The following is a 20215-nucleotide window of genomic DNA, read 5'->3' on the forward strand; positions in this document are numbered from 1 at the left end:
TTTAGCTACAGAACTGTGAAAAAGAAAGAAAGAAATAAATAAAAAAAGTAAAACAATGCACCTCTTGCGTGACCATACCTGCGATGATCATGGGCATTTGAAGCGCTTGGTTAGATTAAACTGGTCCTACGCAGCCCGCACTCTTGCTTTCAATGTATTCGCAATTCCTAGGTATGCTTCTTCATCTGAAATCTTCTCTTTTCAAAGCATAAAGTGATTATTTAATCAAACAAGAGGAAAAAATAGAAAAAGAATCCGAACCGACAAGATTCTGTCTAGTGGAAAAATACGAAATGATGCTGGCAGGAGGATCGCAGCTGCGCGGGATCATCATCCCTCCAGGTTCATCAAATAAAAGAACAAATATGAGACGCTCATCTCGTGGTGCGATATTGAAGATTACAGCTGCAGAGAAATGGCTTGCAACGAATGATAATAAAATGCTTTTAAGGGAAAGGGCGCATGGGGGCAAAGGCCTTTACTTCAAAAGGAGAGAGAGAGAGAGAGAGAGAGAGAGAGTACTTTTGCAACGAAGAATAAGTCCCTTCGAATGGCCGTCTGAGTATCCTGTCCCATTGAGGTGGGGGAACTAAACCGATTCCTTACTCAATCCGAAGTGACCAGTGGGATTGATCCGTTTTCACAGACGGACGGACGGACGGAGAGGCCTTTTCGAAATCCACCCGCGAATGAATCAAGTTTTTGGCGCCATAAATTGACGGCTTCTCCCGCCCATTCTATCTTTCAGACTTGGAACAAGAGTTCAATCAAAAGAGCCAACCGCCCCGTGGAATTGTATCATCTTGTGCGGCCTTCTAAGCATAAACAGTGGGCGCATCATGATCATTCTCTGTGTGTGAATAGGTGGGCGTGTGAGACATGGGCGGGGTAAGGGTGTAGCCCTTCCCCGCCCATATTTAACCCAATGCCAATGAGGTCCAGTTCGTCAGGAGAGAGAACTGACCTTACGTAGATTTTGTAACATCATATAAAATGGGGAAGATTGATTGGTCGACCAACGTTTTTCAATGCAGAGGCTGATGAGAACGAAATTAATGGCGTTGTTTAGCCAGGACTGGAGAAATAAAATAAAAGAATTGAGAGGAAAAAGAATTGGTTTTCGACCCCCAAAGATGAGGGAAAGGTGTATGGCAAGGTTAGTGAGTCAAGCACTTTCCCAGGAAATAATCCACTGATCACTTCTCAGCTGGCAACACGAAGATATTACATTCAGATCTGAGATCAATACCACAGAATTTTGATGTTGGAAAAATGCCCCAAAAATATTTAGGGAAAAAATGTACATATATTTTATTTTCTCTTGATTACTTACAAAAACGGTCATGCAAACACGTACTTGTATGTATATATATATATATATATATATATATATATATATATATATATATATGTATATATTTATATATATACATGTGTATGTATAAATATTATGTACTATATATATATATATATTTATATATATATACATGTGTATGTATAAATATTATGTATATGTATATATATATATATATATATATATATATATATATATATATATGTATAACTGAATCACGAAAGTTTGGAACGTGATGAATATATAAATAAAGGTGGAATCTCTCAGCACTCCAGTGTTTCACTTTCCTTCGTGAATATAACATATATATATATATATATATATATATATATATATATATATATAATATATATATATATATATATATATATATATATATAGGATATACATATATATATATATATATATATATATATATATGTATATTCATAGTCACTACATTGATAATTTATATAACGGATATAATATTAAGTAATACTTTTTTTTATTAAGGTAGTTGTTGTTTTAGGTTTTTAACAATATGAAAATCTACCTGACATTATTCATTTACCAGTTGTCCAATACGAAATGTATCTGTGTAATAGTGCAATGTAATTTATAATATTAAATAGATTTACATACGATATACAGACAGGTACTATATATATATATATATATATATATATATATACATATATATATATATATATATATAGATATATATATATATATATATATATACTATATATATATACTGTGTAAATATCTTATGTAAATTAATTTAAACTTACAAATAACATTTCACTATTACACAGATACGTAACATAAATGAATGCTGTCATGGGTAGATTTTTTATTTCATTTTTAAATGCCACTTTCCATGTATTAAAATAATTCGAGCATCTAGTTAAGCTGAACTGCATTTCTTTAATAATGTTCATCTATCCATTATATACGTAAATAATTAATAGTTACTATTGCTAATGTTTTCTTGTCCTTCTCTAAACATAATTCTGATCTAAATTTGGTGCTATTAGAATCATGGAAACAGTAAGTGTATTTTTAAAGTAAATTCTCTCTCTCTCTCTCTCTCGTCTCCATTCGCTCCGAAACGAAAATGTCTCAGTCCAATTTCTACCCAGTAGGTGTCTGAGAAGGCATGCGAGAAAAGCATCTGCGAAATTGGTCCCTTTGTCAGTCGCGAAAAAGATATGTTTGTTTTGCAATTATGTTATTAGAGCCACGGTCTAGGTATATTACCTAGACCGTGATGAGAGCAGCTCTCGCTCAGGCTATAAACACGCCTAGATTACCGTTATTAACGGAGCGTTAACGTCTATTAACAGTCTAATATCGCCGCGAAACAGACTCTGAGAACCCTGCTGGGCTGGTGTATATACGAGGTGGAAAAAGTAGTTTCATTTAGAGCCGTGAAAATTGCAGTCGTTTGCTTCGGTCGGCAGCGTTCTATCCGTGACGTATCCAGTCCGAAGTAGCCGTGCCGGTCCCGGCGATGATTCTTAATGACCCCCAAAAGCTGACCTGAAAGATTAATAACATCATTGCATTAAGCGCATTTCCGAGGAAACACGAAAGAGGGTAGATAAAAAAAAAAAGATAACTTCCAAAGAAGTGATAGTAGCCTCACTTCACTGGATATTTTTTAGAGAGCATCCCAATGGTCCGAGAGTTTGGGTTAGGGTGAAACGTTACTCTAACTAATGGTCTCCTTCTTGCCAAGGCGTTTGGCTTAACTTTATTCAATTATTCTACATTTTCTACACTTTTCAACATTTTCTGTCACAATCGACGAATTTTGTCGAGGGGCGAGCAATACAAAACAAGCAGAAAATGCGCCGAAGTTTTTTCGGCGCAGTCGAGTTTTCTGTACAGCCTATAATTAAGGCTACCGTAAATAGATCTACATTTCGGTGGTCTTGGTATAATGATGTATGAGGCAGGGTCCATGAAACTCTCAGGCAGCCGTGGTGGCCTGTGTTGTTGCGGTGCCACAGGCACGATCGTGCCTAACTTTAACCTTGAATCAAATCAAAACTACTGAGGCTAGAGGGCGGTAATTTCTTATTTTTGATGACTGGAAGGTGGATGATTAACACCAGTGCTTTTGCCCTCATAGTGATTGGGCGCGCCAGTCCTTTTACTCTCGGAAGTAGGGAGAGCGAGTGGAAAAGGGAAGCCTGGAACTGGAAGGAAATACCTTTTTCTTCATCACCTTTTTGGTAGGTAGAAATATCTTCACGAAAGTAATTAAAAACATGCTTCATATGATGACCGCAAATGGGCGAACGTAAAAGAAATCAGTTCTGTCGACAAAAAAGAAAACACCTTTATAAAGAAATGGATTCTCTCTCTCTCTCTCTCTCTCTCTCTCTCTCTGCATACGTATGTGTGTATGTGTGTATGTGTCTGTGCTTATGTCCTTCCCACAGAACAAAGAATCATAAATTTTAAGAAACACTGTTCCATCTCTTCGCCCAAAACCAGATGCCGTGTCTCTGTGATGCGGAGATGAGCAGATGCTACAATTAAACCGTGAAAAAAATGTCAGAGGAAATGAGAATTTATCTCATATTGGCCTTCGCTTTCTATTTTTGATCCTTTTGTGTTTCTCCCGTCTTATAAGAGGGAAATAAGATAAAGCAAAGTTAAATATGAACAGGGTCAGAACAGAACAATTAATAAGCATTCAAATTTAAACAAAGTTATTAATAATCCGTACAGTTTTATGTATCCGTCCGTAAGGAAATCTGTGTGTGTATATATAATATATATATATATATATATATATATTATATATATATATATATATATATATATATATATAGATATAGATATCGATATATATATAATATGAGAAGAGGGAAAGAGAGGTAAAAAAATGGACCGGTAATGCAAGAGTTCTATCTAATGTAACTGTGGATTTCTTTGCATCTGCTTCCACTTTGACGTTATGGGCAATCGGGATCGCTGACTTACTTGAAATTGCGCGCCGTCTACCCTCCCTCAGTAGTCAGTACCACTACCGTGAACAAATCGTGTAAACAGTTCAACCTGTGGCTGTGGTCCACTACTGATAAGGGGAGGTAATTCTCAGTTTTAATAGCCATACCTGCAAGTAATTGTGATTTCATCTGTATATAAGAGAAGATTATCGCCGTCTTTCAGATTATATTACACCAAATTTTAATATTTCTTCCCCACACGGAGCGGGAAGCTACATTTGTGTTTTGTAATCAAGATGGCTCCTCTGGTGAAAAGGCTCTTGACTGTGCAACAAAGGACCTAAGGGTAGGCTTTGTGCCCCATTTTTTAACGATAACAGTTTGATAACACATCAGTGTTGCTGGTTTGTATTTAAAATGGAGATGCATCGTGCTAACCCATTATAAGAAGACAGATTGTAGCCTACCTCTAAAAAGATGCTCATAAGGCAACCATTGAAATCATCACGGACGGAGTAATCGGCATTTGATTTTTAGGCTAACTGTAGACGTCTACGAAAGGGAAAAGTTGAGCAGTTAGGAACTCTTCAACCAGTTACAAGAGCCAGTTTTAAGAGACGGAAAAGTTTATATGGAGAAACCTCTGTTACCATCGAAGAACAGAAGCCACAACTAGGCTATATAAGGACAGTTAGCGTGCCAGAAGGTTCCCTTTTTCAAGACTTCCCATAAAATTTCAAGGGACAACATCCTGTAGGCAAAGGGATCTTTGGAGTATAGGTGTAACTGGTACCCCAGACATCCGAAAGTCCAATATTAATTTGGCAACAACGGGAGTCAACGGTTGTTGAACGTATTACTAATGGTGGACGATTCTAGTTATTTAGGCCTATGCAGTACAAGTAGCTGGAACATTCCCAGATGGAATAAGATATTTTTCCATCTTTGAACATTCATTCCACCAGTGCCTTATTTGTTCGAAAAAAAAAAGGATGTCACATTAATTAGTAAATTAGCGTCCACCATAAATGACCTGATTCTACCGGTTGCCATTTCAGCGCTTTTCGCGCTAGATTTAGCGCTTTTCGTTCGACATTTTCTGGTTCAAACGTTAGATATTGAACTCGGCTGCGCATTTCAACGTTTTTTTTTTTAAGAACTAAATCTGAATCTTAACTGGTATATATATATATCTATATATATATATATATATGTATATTGTATGTATGTATGTATGTATGTTATGTATATGTATATATGATGTTATGTGTAGTATGTATGTATGATGTAGTATGTATGTAGTATGTATGTAGTAATGTATGTATTGTATGTATGTATATAATGTATATATATATCTATATATATATTATATATATATATATATATATATATATATGGATGTATGTAAATATGGCAGTCATGATTGACGAGTAAATAATGCACAGAGTACACATATTTTACTAACTAAAAGGATTTGGTTGTATATTTTTAACGCTGCTACAGCAAATTAAGATGTTTATATGGTTTGAAATTTGAATGATACTGGCTTGTTTGCGATACCTGTCAAGTTCAAGAAGGCTGTGTACGAGTACATTTCGATTTTCGAAGATTGGGCATTTCGATGACAAGGCAGTGTAGCAGACACCAGTGCCCTTTCAAGGTCCAAGAAAACTAAATATAGGCTATGCTGCAGAGTTAAAAGTTGGCAAAGTGCAAAAGTTTTGATAGATACAAAAATTGAGCAGAGAATACATTACAGCTTGGGAGGAGAAGAGGTCTGACATTACCGAATTTAGCTGGAAGGAGTTTCAGTAAAAGAAATTTGTACATCACTATACACAATTTTGTTTATTATTATAGTGCGGTATCTCTTTCCTTGATCATGATAATGGTTTTTAGGAAGATTTATAATGCATAGCTCAGGTGAAGCACTAAAATCATAAAAAATGGACGTCACGGGTCACAAAATACTTCCTGCTGTTAATGTTACACGCAGAATGATCTTACAAGTCCCAACGCTTGGCCCAAATACTGTATTCTTGTATTTATTAAAGGTGGGTACACACGTGCGAACCGAACCTTGTATTGTAACCGATTCTTGTAACAAAAACGCAAGTGTGGACGGTTCCTCGAACCCGAACCCGCGAGGTTCGAGGCTCCGTTCGCCCTCCGTCCCGCCAATTGTCGGTTTTTTTGGGACCCGAATCAAAGGGAGGTCTCTTTGAACGTTACGCCATGTGTGGACGGGACCACTGTATTTACACGCGGTAACAACAGGAGGTTGCTGAAACTTGTTAACACCGACTATGAACAAGGCCGTCCATAGTAGAGTCCCTTGTTTTGGTCAGTCAGTACGTATATGTATACCATGGCTGATTGGACGTGAGGAAGAGGCCCTTCAATTTATTAGTTATTACGAAGAACAGACTTTACTGTGGCCAGGAACTTCTTGGAATCTCATGTCAGCGAGTAATTCCCGACCATGTATTCTACCCTTCTAGTATATAACCTTGATTGCCACCATCTTTTATTAGCTTCATCTTCGTTAAATAATGTATATAAATATACGCGGCAGCTGATACTTGCATGGTGGCCATCGTCGGTAAACAAAACCGGACAGAGACAGACTGATGATCGCAGTGGATTGAAATGAAGTCAACGTGCTTAACGTGGTTACGGTTCGTCCTCGACATTTTGACACCTTGTAACCGTATATGCGTAACTCAGTTACACATACAAGGTTCGGCTCTCACGTGTGTACCCTTTAACGTTACGTAGCGTAACGTAAAGTCAAATGTAGTATCATGCTGTTTCTTGGTGATATCATTACTAAAGAGAATATGCATGGATGATTACAATAGGGTAAAGGCTCATCAAGAAATATAAGCTGCATAAAGAAAAATAATTTCCACCAGAAATGCTTTTAATGGTTTCTCTATAACCAAACTTATGACCATTTAGTCCGGAAACTTTTCCTGGCGACGATTTCTCAACAGCCCTCATAAACACAGGAGAATTTTCCTGAGAGGATACCTATATTTAAAAAAAAAAATGTTATTTAATGAAAATTTCCAATATTCCTGAGAGAATAGGTTTTTATTTTCTCATTTAATGAATATTTCTAAGCAGTCCCATCTAGATTATTTTGGAGGGTAACAGGCCTTACTCCTACTGTATGCTCTTTCCCTCACACGTAGGTAAAAGCCCCGTTTTCAAATATATATTCAGAATTTCCGCAACTATAAGAATATGATATCTACCTGCAGTATATGTAAAATTTGCATGTATATATATATTTTTTTCATTATATATATACACATATATATATATAATATATATATATATATATATATATATATATATATATATATATATATAAAGATATATGCCATGAAGGAAAATAAACGAAGGAGTATCCGCGAGACCTTTCGACGTCCAAACGTCCTTTACTAAGCAGATGAACTGACATACATGAGGAAAAAGACAAACAAGGAGATTCGTATAACTGACAGATAGGGATTGTAAAGAGATTAATACCTAGAGTCCGACACACCTGGAAGATGAGTAACCTTCCCAAACAAGCATAAACAATGGGTGCAATTAAAAGTTTAAGACAGGTATCTCAGATCAAGGACAAAAAACAATTAAAGGATCATAGGATTAATTGTTTTTTCCTTGTATCTGAGATGATTGTCTTAAACTTTTAATTGCACCCATTGTTTATGCTTGTTTGGGAAGGTTACTCATCTTCCAGGTGTGTCGGATTCTAGGTACTAATCTCTTTATAATCCCTATCTGTCAGTTATACGAATCTTCTTGTTTTGTCATTTTACTCATGTAGTCAGTTCATCTGCTTAGTAAAGGGACGTTTGGACGTCGAAAGGTCTCACGGATACTCCTTCGTTTATTTTCCTTCGTGGATATATCTTTATTTATGGATTTATCACGTTCCTAACTTCCGTGATTCAGTTATGCATATATATATATATATAAAATTTTTATACAAAAATTTCATTATGTAAAACAGACATGATGAGTTCATCAGAAATTTTATTGTTTTGTTATCTATTGTTTGATTATCTATAAATCCCATATACGTAAATGGTAACCTTTTCCTCTGTTTCCAGTTAACTCCGTGTCGGAGCAGCGGAGGAAAAGGCGTGTTGAGAGTTCGCATTACAAACTTCCAGAATCCACTGAATAAAGATGCCGAGGGAAACTGCTGCATGAACTTCAGAAGGGCGCCGTCCTGCGAAGGAAGCTGCAGAACGTTCTTTAGGTTAGTCTCTCTCTCACTCTCTCAAGCAACTTCATATAGGTCAAAATATTTATATGAAAGTATGTTTTCCTTGCAAGTTTCATTGTCCCTCAAAATTCATGTGATTCTCAAAATTTTATTGAAATTCTCTCTCTCTCTCTCTCTCTCTCTCTCTCTCTCTCTCTCTCTCTCTCTCTCTCTCTCTCTCTCTCTCAAGAATCAATCTATGCCAGTATGTTGACCAAAAAAAAAAAGAAATGACGTGATTTATCCACAACCATCCATATCGTGGGCATTTGAGGACCGTAAATGAGATGCCTTGGCCAATAATTAAGTTCTTTTAGTGAAAATATTCTGCTACAGTAATGTCACGTAATTTCCCTAAACCGGACCTCAATCTCAAGACCAGCTTATCCCACGGCGCAAATTTCCAGCTCATTTTACTCTAATCATCTTTTAATTTCTTGAAGTTTAACCCTGGTTCTCTTGATTTTAGGGTACATTTTTGTTGTATGGATTTTATGTCATAATAATATAGAGAGGTGCTGTTCAAAGTTGTTTTGTTTCAGTTGATGGTATTAATCATTGATTTGTTCGTATGTCTAAAACTCAATGATAATACATGTATGTATTCAGACTAAGAGAGCAAAAGCCCATTGAAACCGCAATACCTCTGTGACATCAGTTATATGTATACTCGTTCATCTATATTCTTTCATTCATCGCTTCGTTAGTTTCCTGTTCTTATTCACACGGTCCTCATCAGCAAAGGTGTGTGAACCCCAGAAGGCAGTTTAACACAATTTCCTTTTTTTCTTATCTTTTATCATCACCATCGCTATCATCAACATCCTGTGCGAATAGTCTCTTGAAAGCAATATAGGAAGAGTTTTTTATCACTCATTTTTGCTGTCTTCCTGTCCGAGTAGCGACAAGGCCCTTCGGCGTCAGGAAGTCCAGTTCGCAACAATTTATCCCGCACGGATGGTTTAGCTTTAACCAACACCATTTCAAAAAGTGTCCCAGTCACCTTCATTCCCTAGTGCCACGAATTACGTTCCTGTTCCGCCCTTCAAAGTAGACTCATTCATTTGCGACGTGGTATCCTTGAGCTGTTGAAATAAACATTAGGAACCTCAGTTTCTGCTTTCGTACAAACGGTCCTCCAATCAACACACTTTTGCAAGGAAAAGTAAATTATTAGGTTAATTGTTACGTGTTTTGTAGGAAATAAAATTGAAGCACATTTTTTTTCAAAATCCTGGAATTAACTTACTAATACAGACGTGACAATAGCATTCGTAATCCTGGCTCCAGCTTCTAGCAATTGTTGGCTTTCGAAAATTTGATCATGACAACAACCCGCCAACACTGCACGATTACGTGAACACAGTACCTGAGGCTACACAAAAGTCTGATTTATGAGGGGGAGTGGCTGTGTTCACAGTATCAGTCAAGTGTCATCATCCTGTCCTTGAAAAGAAAGTAAATAAGCATGTCGGCATAATTTGGGCCAATTTTCCCAGGAAGAGAGAGAGGAATGTTCAGTTGCCGGGAGTATGAACAAAGCTGGTCTTGGATGAAGAAGTATCCGAGAAATAATATCGCAAGGGGATTTGCAGATCTCTACATGAAAATGATAAAGATTTCCAACTTGAAAAGATTATTTAGGTTTCCCCATCAAGGCCGTTGTGACCTCAAAACCTTTGTTTCCTGTCCCACATTCCATCATAAATAAAGATAGATCGTAAAGCGTTCCTTTTTTAGTCCATCTGCTGAAAGACATACCATCGATCTTACAATTTTCGATGGGAACGGAAACAAATAGACGCTTTTTCACACATTCATATGATCATCAATGAAATAATCGAGATTGCCATGCAGTTAGTAATGAAAACCCATGCAACAACCTATGTTGCCATGCAATAAACAAACCATATTGATTCAGCCGCTGTACACATCTAAGAGCACAACTTAAAACATTTGTTACCTTCCTGTGCTTTCAGTGGAAAAATGATGAGAGAATCTTCACCGTCTTGTCGTACAGCTTGTAAGGATAGAATATGAAACGAAGATCTTTCATCAAACGTATAAATACTAATAATAAGAAGAAACTGAACCAATCAGTATTGCTAATTAACAAAAGACAAACCTGAAATACACAACGCCGTCAGTCCCTAGCGCTTGGCCTTTGGCCTAATTTTTTGTATTCCAATACATTCCAACAATGTCAGTTAACTTCTTGAGATAAAAATTGAAGCAAAAAGCATTGTCAGTTACCGTTTTAAGATATGAATAAAAACATTGCCATTTACCATTTTAATACTTAAATTAATCAGTAATGTCAATTACTATTTTAAGACATGAATTAATCAGCAGTGTCAGTTACCTTTTTAAGACATGAATTAATCAGCAGTGTCAGTTACCATTTTAAGACATGAATTAATCAGCAGTGTCAGTTACCATTGTAAGAAATGAATTCATCAGCAGTGTCAGTTACCATTTTAAGACATTAATTAATCAGCAGTGCCAATTACCATTTTAAGACAGTAATTAATCAGCAGTGTCAGTTACCATTTAAAGACTTGAAAGTAGTCGGCAATATCAGTTACCATTTTAAGACGAATTAATCAGCAGTGTCTGTCACTATTTTAAAACGAAGTAGTCAGCGTTGTCAGTTACAGTTGCTGTTGTCAGTCTTAAAAGTAAACTCTGGATCATCTTCTGAAGACAGGCCATTATCATTCATCTCGACCAGTCGCCTGCTCTGCTTCTTAATACTAATTATGAAGCAATCAACACCGTTAATCATCTTGAGACGAGACAAAGAATTAAACACTCACCAGTGTCAACCAATTTCTTCAAAACAAACAACGGAATAGTCAGCACTAACAGTCAACATATCAAAGCACCCTTGGAAGAACTGCGGTCAACTGTTAAAGAAAAACATGAAGCAATCAGCAATGTCTACCAATTTCTTCCGTGAAGAAGTCAGTCAAGACTGTCTAGCAGCTTACAAAGACAAACCATGAAGCAACTAGCATTGTCTATCACCTTCCAAAGAAAAAGCTCTTGATCTGTCAACTGTTAAAGACAAACCATGAAGTAGTCAGCACTGTCCACCAACCTTTTCCATGAAGAAGTCAGGACTGTCTAACTTCTAAAAGACAAACCATGAGACAACCAGCACTGTATGTTACCTTTTAAAGAAACTTCTAAAGAAAATCCATAAAGCAGTCAGAACTGTCTGTCAACTTCTGAAGACAAACCATGAAGCAACCAGCACTGTCTACCAACTTCTAAAGAAAAAAAGAAAAAACATGCAACACTGTCATTCACTTTTTAATACGTAAAGCCGTCAGCACTCAGTTGATTTCTGAAGCTGAACCTTCAGGTTTTGATGACGAATCATGAAATAAAAGTAACGCATAATTTTGTTTTTTACACAACTACATACATATGTACGATTTCTTTGATACTGCAAAAATTGATAAATAATACTATATCTATATATATATATATATATATATATATATAGATATATTCTATATATATTATATGTATATATAAAGTTTATCAAGAAACTTGATCTACAAAGTGTGTCGCCGTAAAAATTTGCATGATTAAATGAATATAGAATCATCCCACATAATTTTGGGGCTGTTTAAAAACACTTTGGTGGTTTTTCGCACACACCACAAACACCGTTACGGCCACTGTAAGCTTTTAAATGTTAGTACAGAGCTGAAGATAACTCAGATAATTGCAGTTATGCTGCTGCACATCTACTATATGTGGAAAGTTATCAAGCTGTTGTGTTGGTTCACAAAAATATGAGTGGAAGCACTTGCAGACTCGATTTACCAATGAGCTGAGTTTTTTTTTTCTTTTTCGTATATTGGTTATTAATATTCTAATCACGTTAGTTAAAAGTTTTAGTCTTTTTCTTTACCTGCTCACCTGCATCTTTGCACTTTTTATTTCGGGAGATACATTAAATTTTCTCATTAAACTCACGACATAGGTCACCTGTGATTAAATGTCGCATAAAGATTAATATTACTCATTAGCTTCCTCATACATGTTACCTCATAACAACTTTGCAGTACCAGTCCATAGTATCTATTATTGTATATAGTTTTAATAATCTTCAAGTGACCCTGACAACTCAACCTAATTTAGATCCCAGTGAACTTTTGACCATGTTTTGAGACTAATATAGATTATATCCTTTCTCTAGTTTTAACAAACAACAAAGTTACCCTTCTTTTTTGTAAGGTATATGTTCGGTCCCCTTACTAGTCTGTAGTTTCCTGGAAGCGAATTAAATATCTCGCGTTATATTTTTGCATGCTGCCCCCATTACGACAACGTCGTCCACCCTTGAGTTTTTTTTTTTTTTTTTTTTTTTTTTTTTGCAAGTATACCCTTCTACCTTATGCTATTCCTTCAATAAATTCAGTTTCTACCTTTGTTCCCTCTTATCTATGCTAATTCCTTCAATAAGTTACAGTTTCTTCCTTATTCCATCTTATTTATGCCAATTCCTTTGATAAATTATTCTCTACCTTGTTCCCTTCTATCTATACTAATTCCTTCTATGCATTTCAGTTTGCACCTCTGTTCCCTTTTATCTTTGTAACTCTTTCAATAAATTTATATGCTAATTCCTTCAATAAATTTCAGTTTCTATCTGTTCTTCTTACCCTCATATTTATACTAACTCCTTCCATAAATTTTATTTTCTACCTAGTTCCGTTGTATATATGCTAATTTATTTAGTAAATTTATTTGAGTTTCTGCCTTATTACCCTCTTATTTATACTAATTCCTTCAATAAATTTATTTCAGTTCATATCTGTTCCCCTTTAAATGATAATTCCTTCCATAGATTTTAGTTTCTACCTTTGTTCCCTTTTATATAAGCTAATTCGTTCTATACATTATAGTGTTTACCTTTATTCTTTCTTATCTGTGCTAAGTCCTTCAATACATTTCAATTTCTACTTTGGTTCACGCTTATCTATGGTAATTCATTCAATAAATTTATTTGTTTCTACCTGTGTTACCTCTTATCTATGATAATTCTTTCAATAAATTTCAGTTTCTATCTTTGTTTCTCTTATCCTTCAATAAATTTGTTCCGGTTTCTGAATATGTTCCCTCTTATCTGTGCTAATCCTTCAATAAATTTCAATTTCTACTTATAATTTCTCTCCTCTGTGTTAATTCTCTCAGGAAAATTCAGTTTATACCTTTGTTCTCTCTCTTATCTTCTAATTATTTCCCGGTTTTCTGTCGCTTAATGGGTGACTCACTGATCTCTTTTATTTCTATTCAGCCGATTGTCTCGGAAAGTTGACCTAATTTAGGAAAAAGTCGTTGCAAACATGACTGCTTTTGTTAGCCTTACAGATTCATAATTGGGTACTGCCATGCGAACGAATTGATAATTCTCACCGTTTCTGAAGTTTTATTTCACAGTTTTTTTGTTTTTTTCTTTTTTCTCGTAACCAGTTTAACCCCCGTAGGGTGGGTAGTGCCGTCGGTGGCCCCTATGCTGTGCATTGTAGGCATTACCTAAAGGTTCTTTGCTGCGTCCCTTCGGCCCCGCAGCGTTCGTTTTACCGTAGCCCCCCCAAAACCTTTGCAGAGCTGAATGGCCTTAGTTGCCACAGTGCTTGGCCTATTCCCCCCCCAAAAAAAAAACAAAAAACAAAAACAAATTATATATATATATATTATATTTCTGCGCCGAATGACCTTTTAGGTCTTAGCGTTTGTATTTTTGGCCAAAATTCTTCGTCCCATTCCACCAATTCCTTTTGAATATTTTGTAAAATTGTTTGTAGCAGAGCGTGGTTTCGATCCACGGACCTCTGGGTTATGGGCCCAGCACGCTTCCACTGCGCCACTCTGCTGCTGGAAATGATGGGGAAATGGTATTTCTATTTATTTCACTTCACTCAAACATTAGTTGTTAATGTTATAGTTGTGTTTTTCCCGTCTATGTTGTAAGTGATACTGAATAACTAATCTTATGCCTGGTAGTTTGTTAAAACGATGGCACAGAATATTAGGGAGTCAGGAACTCGCTCCGTTGAAAAGTATATACAGGGCATCATTGCTCAGTGTAGTGAAACATTTGAAAACGCCCTCATTTATTCTATTAGTACGATTTTGGTGTATCGATAATATTATACCGCATTTAGAATATTTCCTGAAAAACTAGACAGTTCAACTTACAAGATCTCGCACATTCTTGGAAAAACTACAGATTCAGCATATAAGATCTCACATATGTTTGGGAAAATTAGACAGCTTCAGCATATAAGATCTTACACATTCTTGGGAAAACTAGACAGCTTCAACTTATAAGATTTCGCACATTCCAGGAAAAACTAGACAAATCAACTTACAAGATCTCGCACATTCTTGGAAAAACTACAGATTCAACACATAAGATCTCACATATATTTGGAAAAACTAGAAAGCTTCAACATTCAAGATCCAACACAAATCAATACGGCCCCCTAGCTCCTCCCGGCTCCCTTCGGATGCAGGCTGATTCGGACCGTGGCTGATTCGGACTTTAATCTTGGCTGATTCGGACCATTTGCTAGGCTGATTCGGACCCATACTAATAATTTTATATTATAGCAATGGGTATTTCTATGAAAGCATTCCGTATCGTTCGTCCCCGCGAATACGAAAGCCACCAGGAATTGGGGCGTCAAATGTATTTCGCCGTGTTTAGTACAAGCCCCTGGGGGTTAATTATTGTCGTTCGGATAAATATTACTTAAAATTCTTGTTCAGGAGGTAAAACTGCATAGAAAAATCGGCCAATCATATGAAGGTCCGAATAAGCCTGGATAAAGGTCCGAATGAGCCAGTACATGGTCCGAATCAGCCAAGGTCCGAATAAGCCTGTTCCCCTCCCTTCACACTCGCTGGTGGGTTGTTCAGTTCAGAAGTTCACATTAGATGTTTTAACTCCATTAGTATCATCCCACACTGTCTGGCCTTTGTTGTGCGTTGGCATAATTCAGCTCCTTCTAATTAACTCACAATTTCTAGATTTCATGGCCATTTCGAGTTGCCGGAAATCTTATGATCGTGTCGTGCAGTTGCTAGCGAGGTAGAAGTGAGCGTATTTGTACTATAGTTTGTTTAAACAATGTTGCTAAAGGCTGCAGTTGTTACAACAAGGTTGCTTAAGGCTGCAGTTGTTTAAACAAGGTTGATAAAGGCTGCTGTTGTCTAACCAAGGTTGATAAAGGCTGCAGTTGTTTAAACAAGGTTGATAAAGGCTGCAGTTGTCTAACCAAGGTTGATAAAGGCTGCAGTTGTTTAAACAAGGTTGATAAAGGCTTCAGTTAAAACAAGGTTTTAAAATAAAGGCTGCAGGTGTTTTAAACAAGGTTGATAAAGGCTGAGTTGTTTTAAAAAACAAGGTTTTGAGAAAGGCTGTCAAAAGTTGTTTTAAACGCAAGGTTGATAAAGGCTGCAGTTGTTTAAACAAGGTTGATAAAGGCTGCAGTTGTCTAACCAAGGTTTGTAAAGGCTGCATTTGTCTAACCAAGGTTGATAATGGTTGCAGTTGTTTAAAGAAGTTTGATGAAAGCTGCATGCAGTTGTCTAACCAAGGTTGCCAAAAGCTGCAGTTGTTAAAACAAGGTTGCTAAAGACCGCATTTGTTTAAACAAGGTTGATAGCAGCTGCTAAATGCTGCAGTTGTTTCAAACAGTGTTGCTAAAGGCTGCATAGTGTTTTAAACAGTGTTGCTAAAGCTGCAGTAGTGTTTTTAAAAAGTGTTGCTAAAGGCTGTAGAGTGTTTCAAACAGTGTTGCTAAAGGCTGCATAGTGTTTTAAACAGTGTTGCTAAAGGCTGTAGAGTGTTTTAAACAGTGTTGCTAAAGGCTGCATAGTGTTTTAAACAGTGTTTGCTAAACAGGCTGTTAGAGTGTTTTAAAAAGTGTGCAGTAGTGTAAAGGCTTGTTGAGTGTTTTAAAAAAGTGTTGCTAAAGGCTGAGGGTGTTTTAAACAGTGTTGCTAAAGGCTTGAGAGTGTTTTACAAACAGTGTTGTTGGCTAAGCGTGCAGTAGTGTTTTAAACAGTTGTTGTTGCTAAAGGCTGTAGAGTGTTGAAAGGCTGTAGTTGTTTAAAAGGTTGCTAAAGTGTTTTAGTGTTAAAAAGTGTTGTTAAAGGTCGTTGAAAGGTGTTTTAGCGGTGAGTGTTTTAAATAAGGTTGAGGCTGTTGAGTGTTTTTTAAATAAAGTGTTGCTTGAGCTGCAGAGTGTTTTAAACAGTGTTGCTAATGGCTGTAGATTGTTTTAAACAGTGTTGCTAAAGGCTGCAGAGTGTTTTAAACAGTGTTGCTAAAGGCCGCCGTAAACAGGTTGCTAAAAGGCTGTAGAGTGTTTTAAATTTGTTTGCTAAGGCTGTAGAGTGTTTTAAACAGTGTTGCCAAAGGCTGTAGTGTGTTTTAAACCGTGTTGCTAATGGCGTAGAGTGTTTTTAAACAGTGTTGCTAATGGCTGTAGTGTTTTAAACAATGTTGCTAAAGGCTGTAGAAGTGTTTCAAACAGTTGCCAAGGCTTGTAGTGTTTTAAACAGTGTTGCTAATGGCTGAGAGTGTTTTAAACGTGTTGCTAAAGGTGTAAGTTTTTAAAAAGTGTTAAAGGCTGTGAGATGTTTTAAACAGTGTTGCTAAAGGCTAAAGCTAGAATGTTTTAACATGTTGGCTAATGCTGCGAGAGTGTTTTAAACAAGGGCTTTGCTGGTGTTTTAAGGCCAGTGTTGCTAGCTGTAAGAGTTTTTTTAAACAGTTGTTTGCTAAAGGCTGTAGAGTGTTTTAAATTTGTTTTGCTTAAATGGCTGTTAGAGTGTTTTTTAAAAAAGTGTTGCCCTTAAGGCTGTGTAGTGTGTTTTGTTAAACAGGTGTTTGCTCATGGCTGTAGAAGTGTTTTGTTTTAAACAGTGTTCGCTAATGGCTGTAGAGTGTTTTAAACAAGGTTGCCTTAAAGGCTGTAAGGCTTGTTAGTGTTTTCCAAACGTGTTGCCCAAAGGTCTGTAGTGGTGTTTTAAACAGTGTTTGCTAATAAGGCTGTAGAGTGTTTTAAAACAGTGCTGCTAAGGCTGTAGAGTTTTTTAAAAAGTGTTGTTAAAGGCTGTAGATTGTTTTAAACAGTTGTTGCTAAAGGCTGCAGAGTGTTTTTAAACAGTGTTGCTAAAAGGCTGTAGATTGTTTTAAACTAGTGTTGCTAAAGGCTGCAGAGTGTAAAAAGTAAAGTTGTTGCTAAAGGCTGTAGAGTGTTTTTTAAACAGTGATGCTAGGCTGTAGCTAAGCTGTAGAGTGTTTTAAATTTGTTTGCTAATGGCTGCTGTAGAGTGTTTTGAAACAGGGTTGCTAAAGGCCAAAAAGCTAGTGTGTTTTGTTTTAAAAGTGTTGGCTAGGTGCTAAAGGCTTGTAGAGTGTTTTAAACAGTTTGTTTTGCTAATGGCTGTCAGTATTTGTTGTAACAATGTTGTTGGCTAAAGGCTGTAGTGTTTTAAAAACAGTGTTGCTAAAGGCTGAGAGTGTTAAAGTGTTGTTTTAAAGCTGTTGCTAACAGGCTGCAGAGTGTTTTTTTTAAACAGTGTTGCTAAAGGCTGCAGAGTGTTTTAAACGTGTTGCTAAAGTAAAGGGCTGCAGAGTGTTTTAAACAGTGTTGCTAAAGGCTGCGGAGATTGTTTTTAAACAGTGTTGCTAAAGGCTGCAGAGTGGTTTTAAAAAATAAACATTGGGTTTGCTAAAGGCTGCAGGGAGATGTTTTAAACAGTGTTGCTAAAGGCTGCTTAAAGAGTGTTTTAAGTGTTTTTGCTAGGCTGTAAAGAAAAGGTGTATAAATAAATGTGCTGTTAAAAGGCTGTAGTGTTGCCAAAGCTGTTTTGAAAAGTGTTTTTAAACAGTGTTTGCTAAAGGCTGTAGAGTGTTTTTTAAACAGTGTTGCTAAGGCTGTAGAGTGTTTTAAAAAATGTTGTTAAAGGCTTTGTTGAGTGTTTTCAAAAGTGTTTGCCAAAGGCTGAGGTGTTTTAAAACAGTGTTGCTAAAGGCTGTTTAGATGTTTTAAAACAGTGTTTGGCTAAAGGCTAGAGTGTTTTGTTGTTTAAAGGCGCTTGAGAATGTTTTTTAAACAGTGTTGCTAAAGCTGTTAGAGTGTTTTAAAAATGTGTTGTTAAAGGCTGTAGTGTTTTTTAAAAACAGTGTTGCTAAAGGCTGTAGAGTGTTTTAAAAAGTGTTTGTTAAAGGCTGTGAGTGTTTTAAACAGTGTTGCTAAAGGCTGCAGAGTGTTTTTAAATTTGTTTGCTAAAAGCCTGAGAGTGTTTTCTAAAAAGGGTTGCTAAAGGCCTGCCAGAGTGTTTTAAACAGTGTTGGTAAAGCTGTAGATTGTTTTAAACAGTGTTTGCTAAAAGGCTGTAAGTTGGTTTGTTTTTAAAATTGTGTTGTTAAAGGCTTGTAGTTTTTTAAACAGTTGCTAAAGGCTGCAGAGTGTTTTTAAAACCAGTGTTGCTAAAGGCTGCAGAGTGTTTTTTAAACACGTGTTTGCTAAGGCTGTAGAGTGTTTTAAACGTGTTGCTAAAGGCTGTAGATTGTTTTAAAACAGTGTTGCTAAGGCTGAGTGTTTTAAACCAGTGTTGCTAAAGGCTGCAGAGTGTTTTTTAAACAGTGTTGCTAAAGGCTGCAGAGTGTTTAAAAACAGTGTTTTGCTAAAGCTGGCAGAGTGTTTTAACAGTGTTGCTAAAGGCTGAGAGTGTTTTAAACAGTTTTGTTAAAGGGCTGTAGTGTTTTAAACATTGTTTTCTAAAGGCTGTAGGTGTTTTTAAAAGTGTTGTTAAGGCTTGAGGTTTAAAAAGTGTTGCTAAAGGCTGCAGATTGTTTTAAACAGTGTTGCTAAAGGCTGTAGTGTTTTAACAGTGGTTGCTTAAAGGCTGTAGAGTGGTTTTAAAACAATGTGTTGTTAAAGGCTGTAGATGTTTTAAACAGTGTTCTAAAGGCTGTAGAGTGTTTTTAAATGTGTTGTAAAGGCTGTAGTGTTTTAAAACAGTGTTTTGCTAAAGGCTGGAAAGTGTTAAAATGTGTTGTTTTAAAGCTGGTAGTGTTTTAAACGTGTTGCTAAGGCTGTAGAGTGTTTTAAATGTGTTTTGTTTTAAAAGGCTGTAGTGTTAAACAGTGTTTTGCTAAAGGCTGTCGAGTGTATGTGTTTGTAAAGGATGTAGTGTTTTAAACAGTGTTGCTAAAGGCGCAGAGTGCATGTTGCTAAAGGCTGTTTTAGATTGTTTTAAACAGTGTTGCTAAACAGCTGTAGATGTTTTAAACATGTTTTTGCTAAAGGCTGCAGATGTTTAAACGTTGTTTAAAGGCCTGTAGATGTTTTAAACATGTTGTAAAAGGCTGTAGATGTTTTAAACAGTGTGCTAAAGTCCCGCTGTTTTAAAATGTTGAAAGTGTTGCATAAAGGCTGTAGAAATGTGTTTTAAACAGTGTTGCTAAAGGCTTGTGAAAAGTTTGTTTAAACAGTGTTTTGCTAAAGGCTGTAGTGTTTTAAAATTGTTACAACAGTGTTTTGCTAAAGGCTGCAGAGGCTGTAGTGTTTAAAACAGTGTTGCTAAAGGCTG

At 36.3% G+C, this 20215-nt stretch overlaps 1 protein-coding gene and 1 non-coding gene across 3 annotated transcripts in view; one reads left to right on the forward strand and one right to left on the reverse strand.

The window, feature by feature from the left end:
• Window positions 1-20215, forward strand: part of LOC135219372 (protein eyes shut-like) — a 325712-nt gene that overhangs the window by 135466 nt on the left and 170031 nt on the right. Inside the window, exons 1-2 of one of the 2 annotated variants that reach the window (XM_064256089.1) lie at window positions 4350-4437; window positions 8424-8575. In XM_064256089.1, the coding sequence (XP_064112159.1) occupies window positions 8523-8575 (53 nt within the window). In that variant the 5' untranslated portion in view covers window positions 4350-4437; window positions 8424-8522. Of the gene's footprint in view, window positions 1-4349; window positions 4438-8423; window positions 8576-20215 lie in introns of those variants that run through there. The other variant, XM_064256088.1, reaches the window with a different exon arrangement.
• Window positions 14404-14475, reverse strand: Trnam-cau (transfer RNA methionine (anticodon CAU)). The gene has a single exon. It is a non-coding gene; the product is annotated as a tRNA-Met (tRNA).

This window comes from Macrobrachium nipponense, chromosome 1 (assembly GCF_015104395.2).
Source record: "Macrobrachium nipponense isolate FS-2020 chromosome 1, ASM1510439v2, whole genome shotgun sequence".
Taxonomy (NCBI): domain Eukaryota; kingdom Metazoa; phylum Arthropoda; class Malacostraca; order Decapoda; family Palaemonidae; genus Macrobrachium; species Macrobrachium nipponense.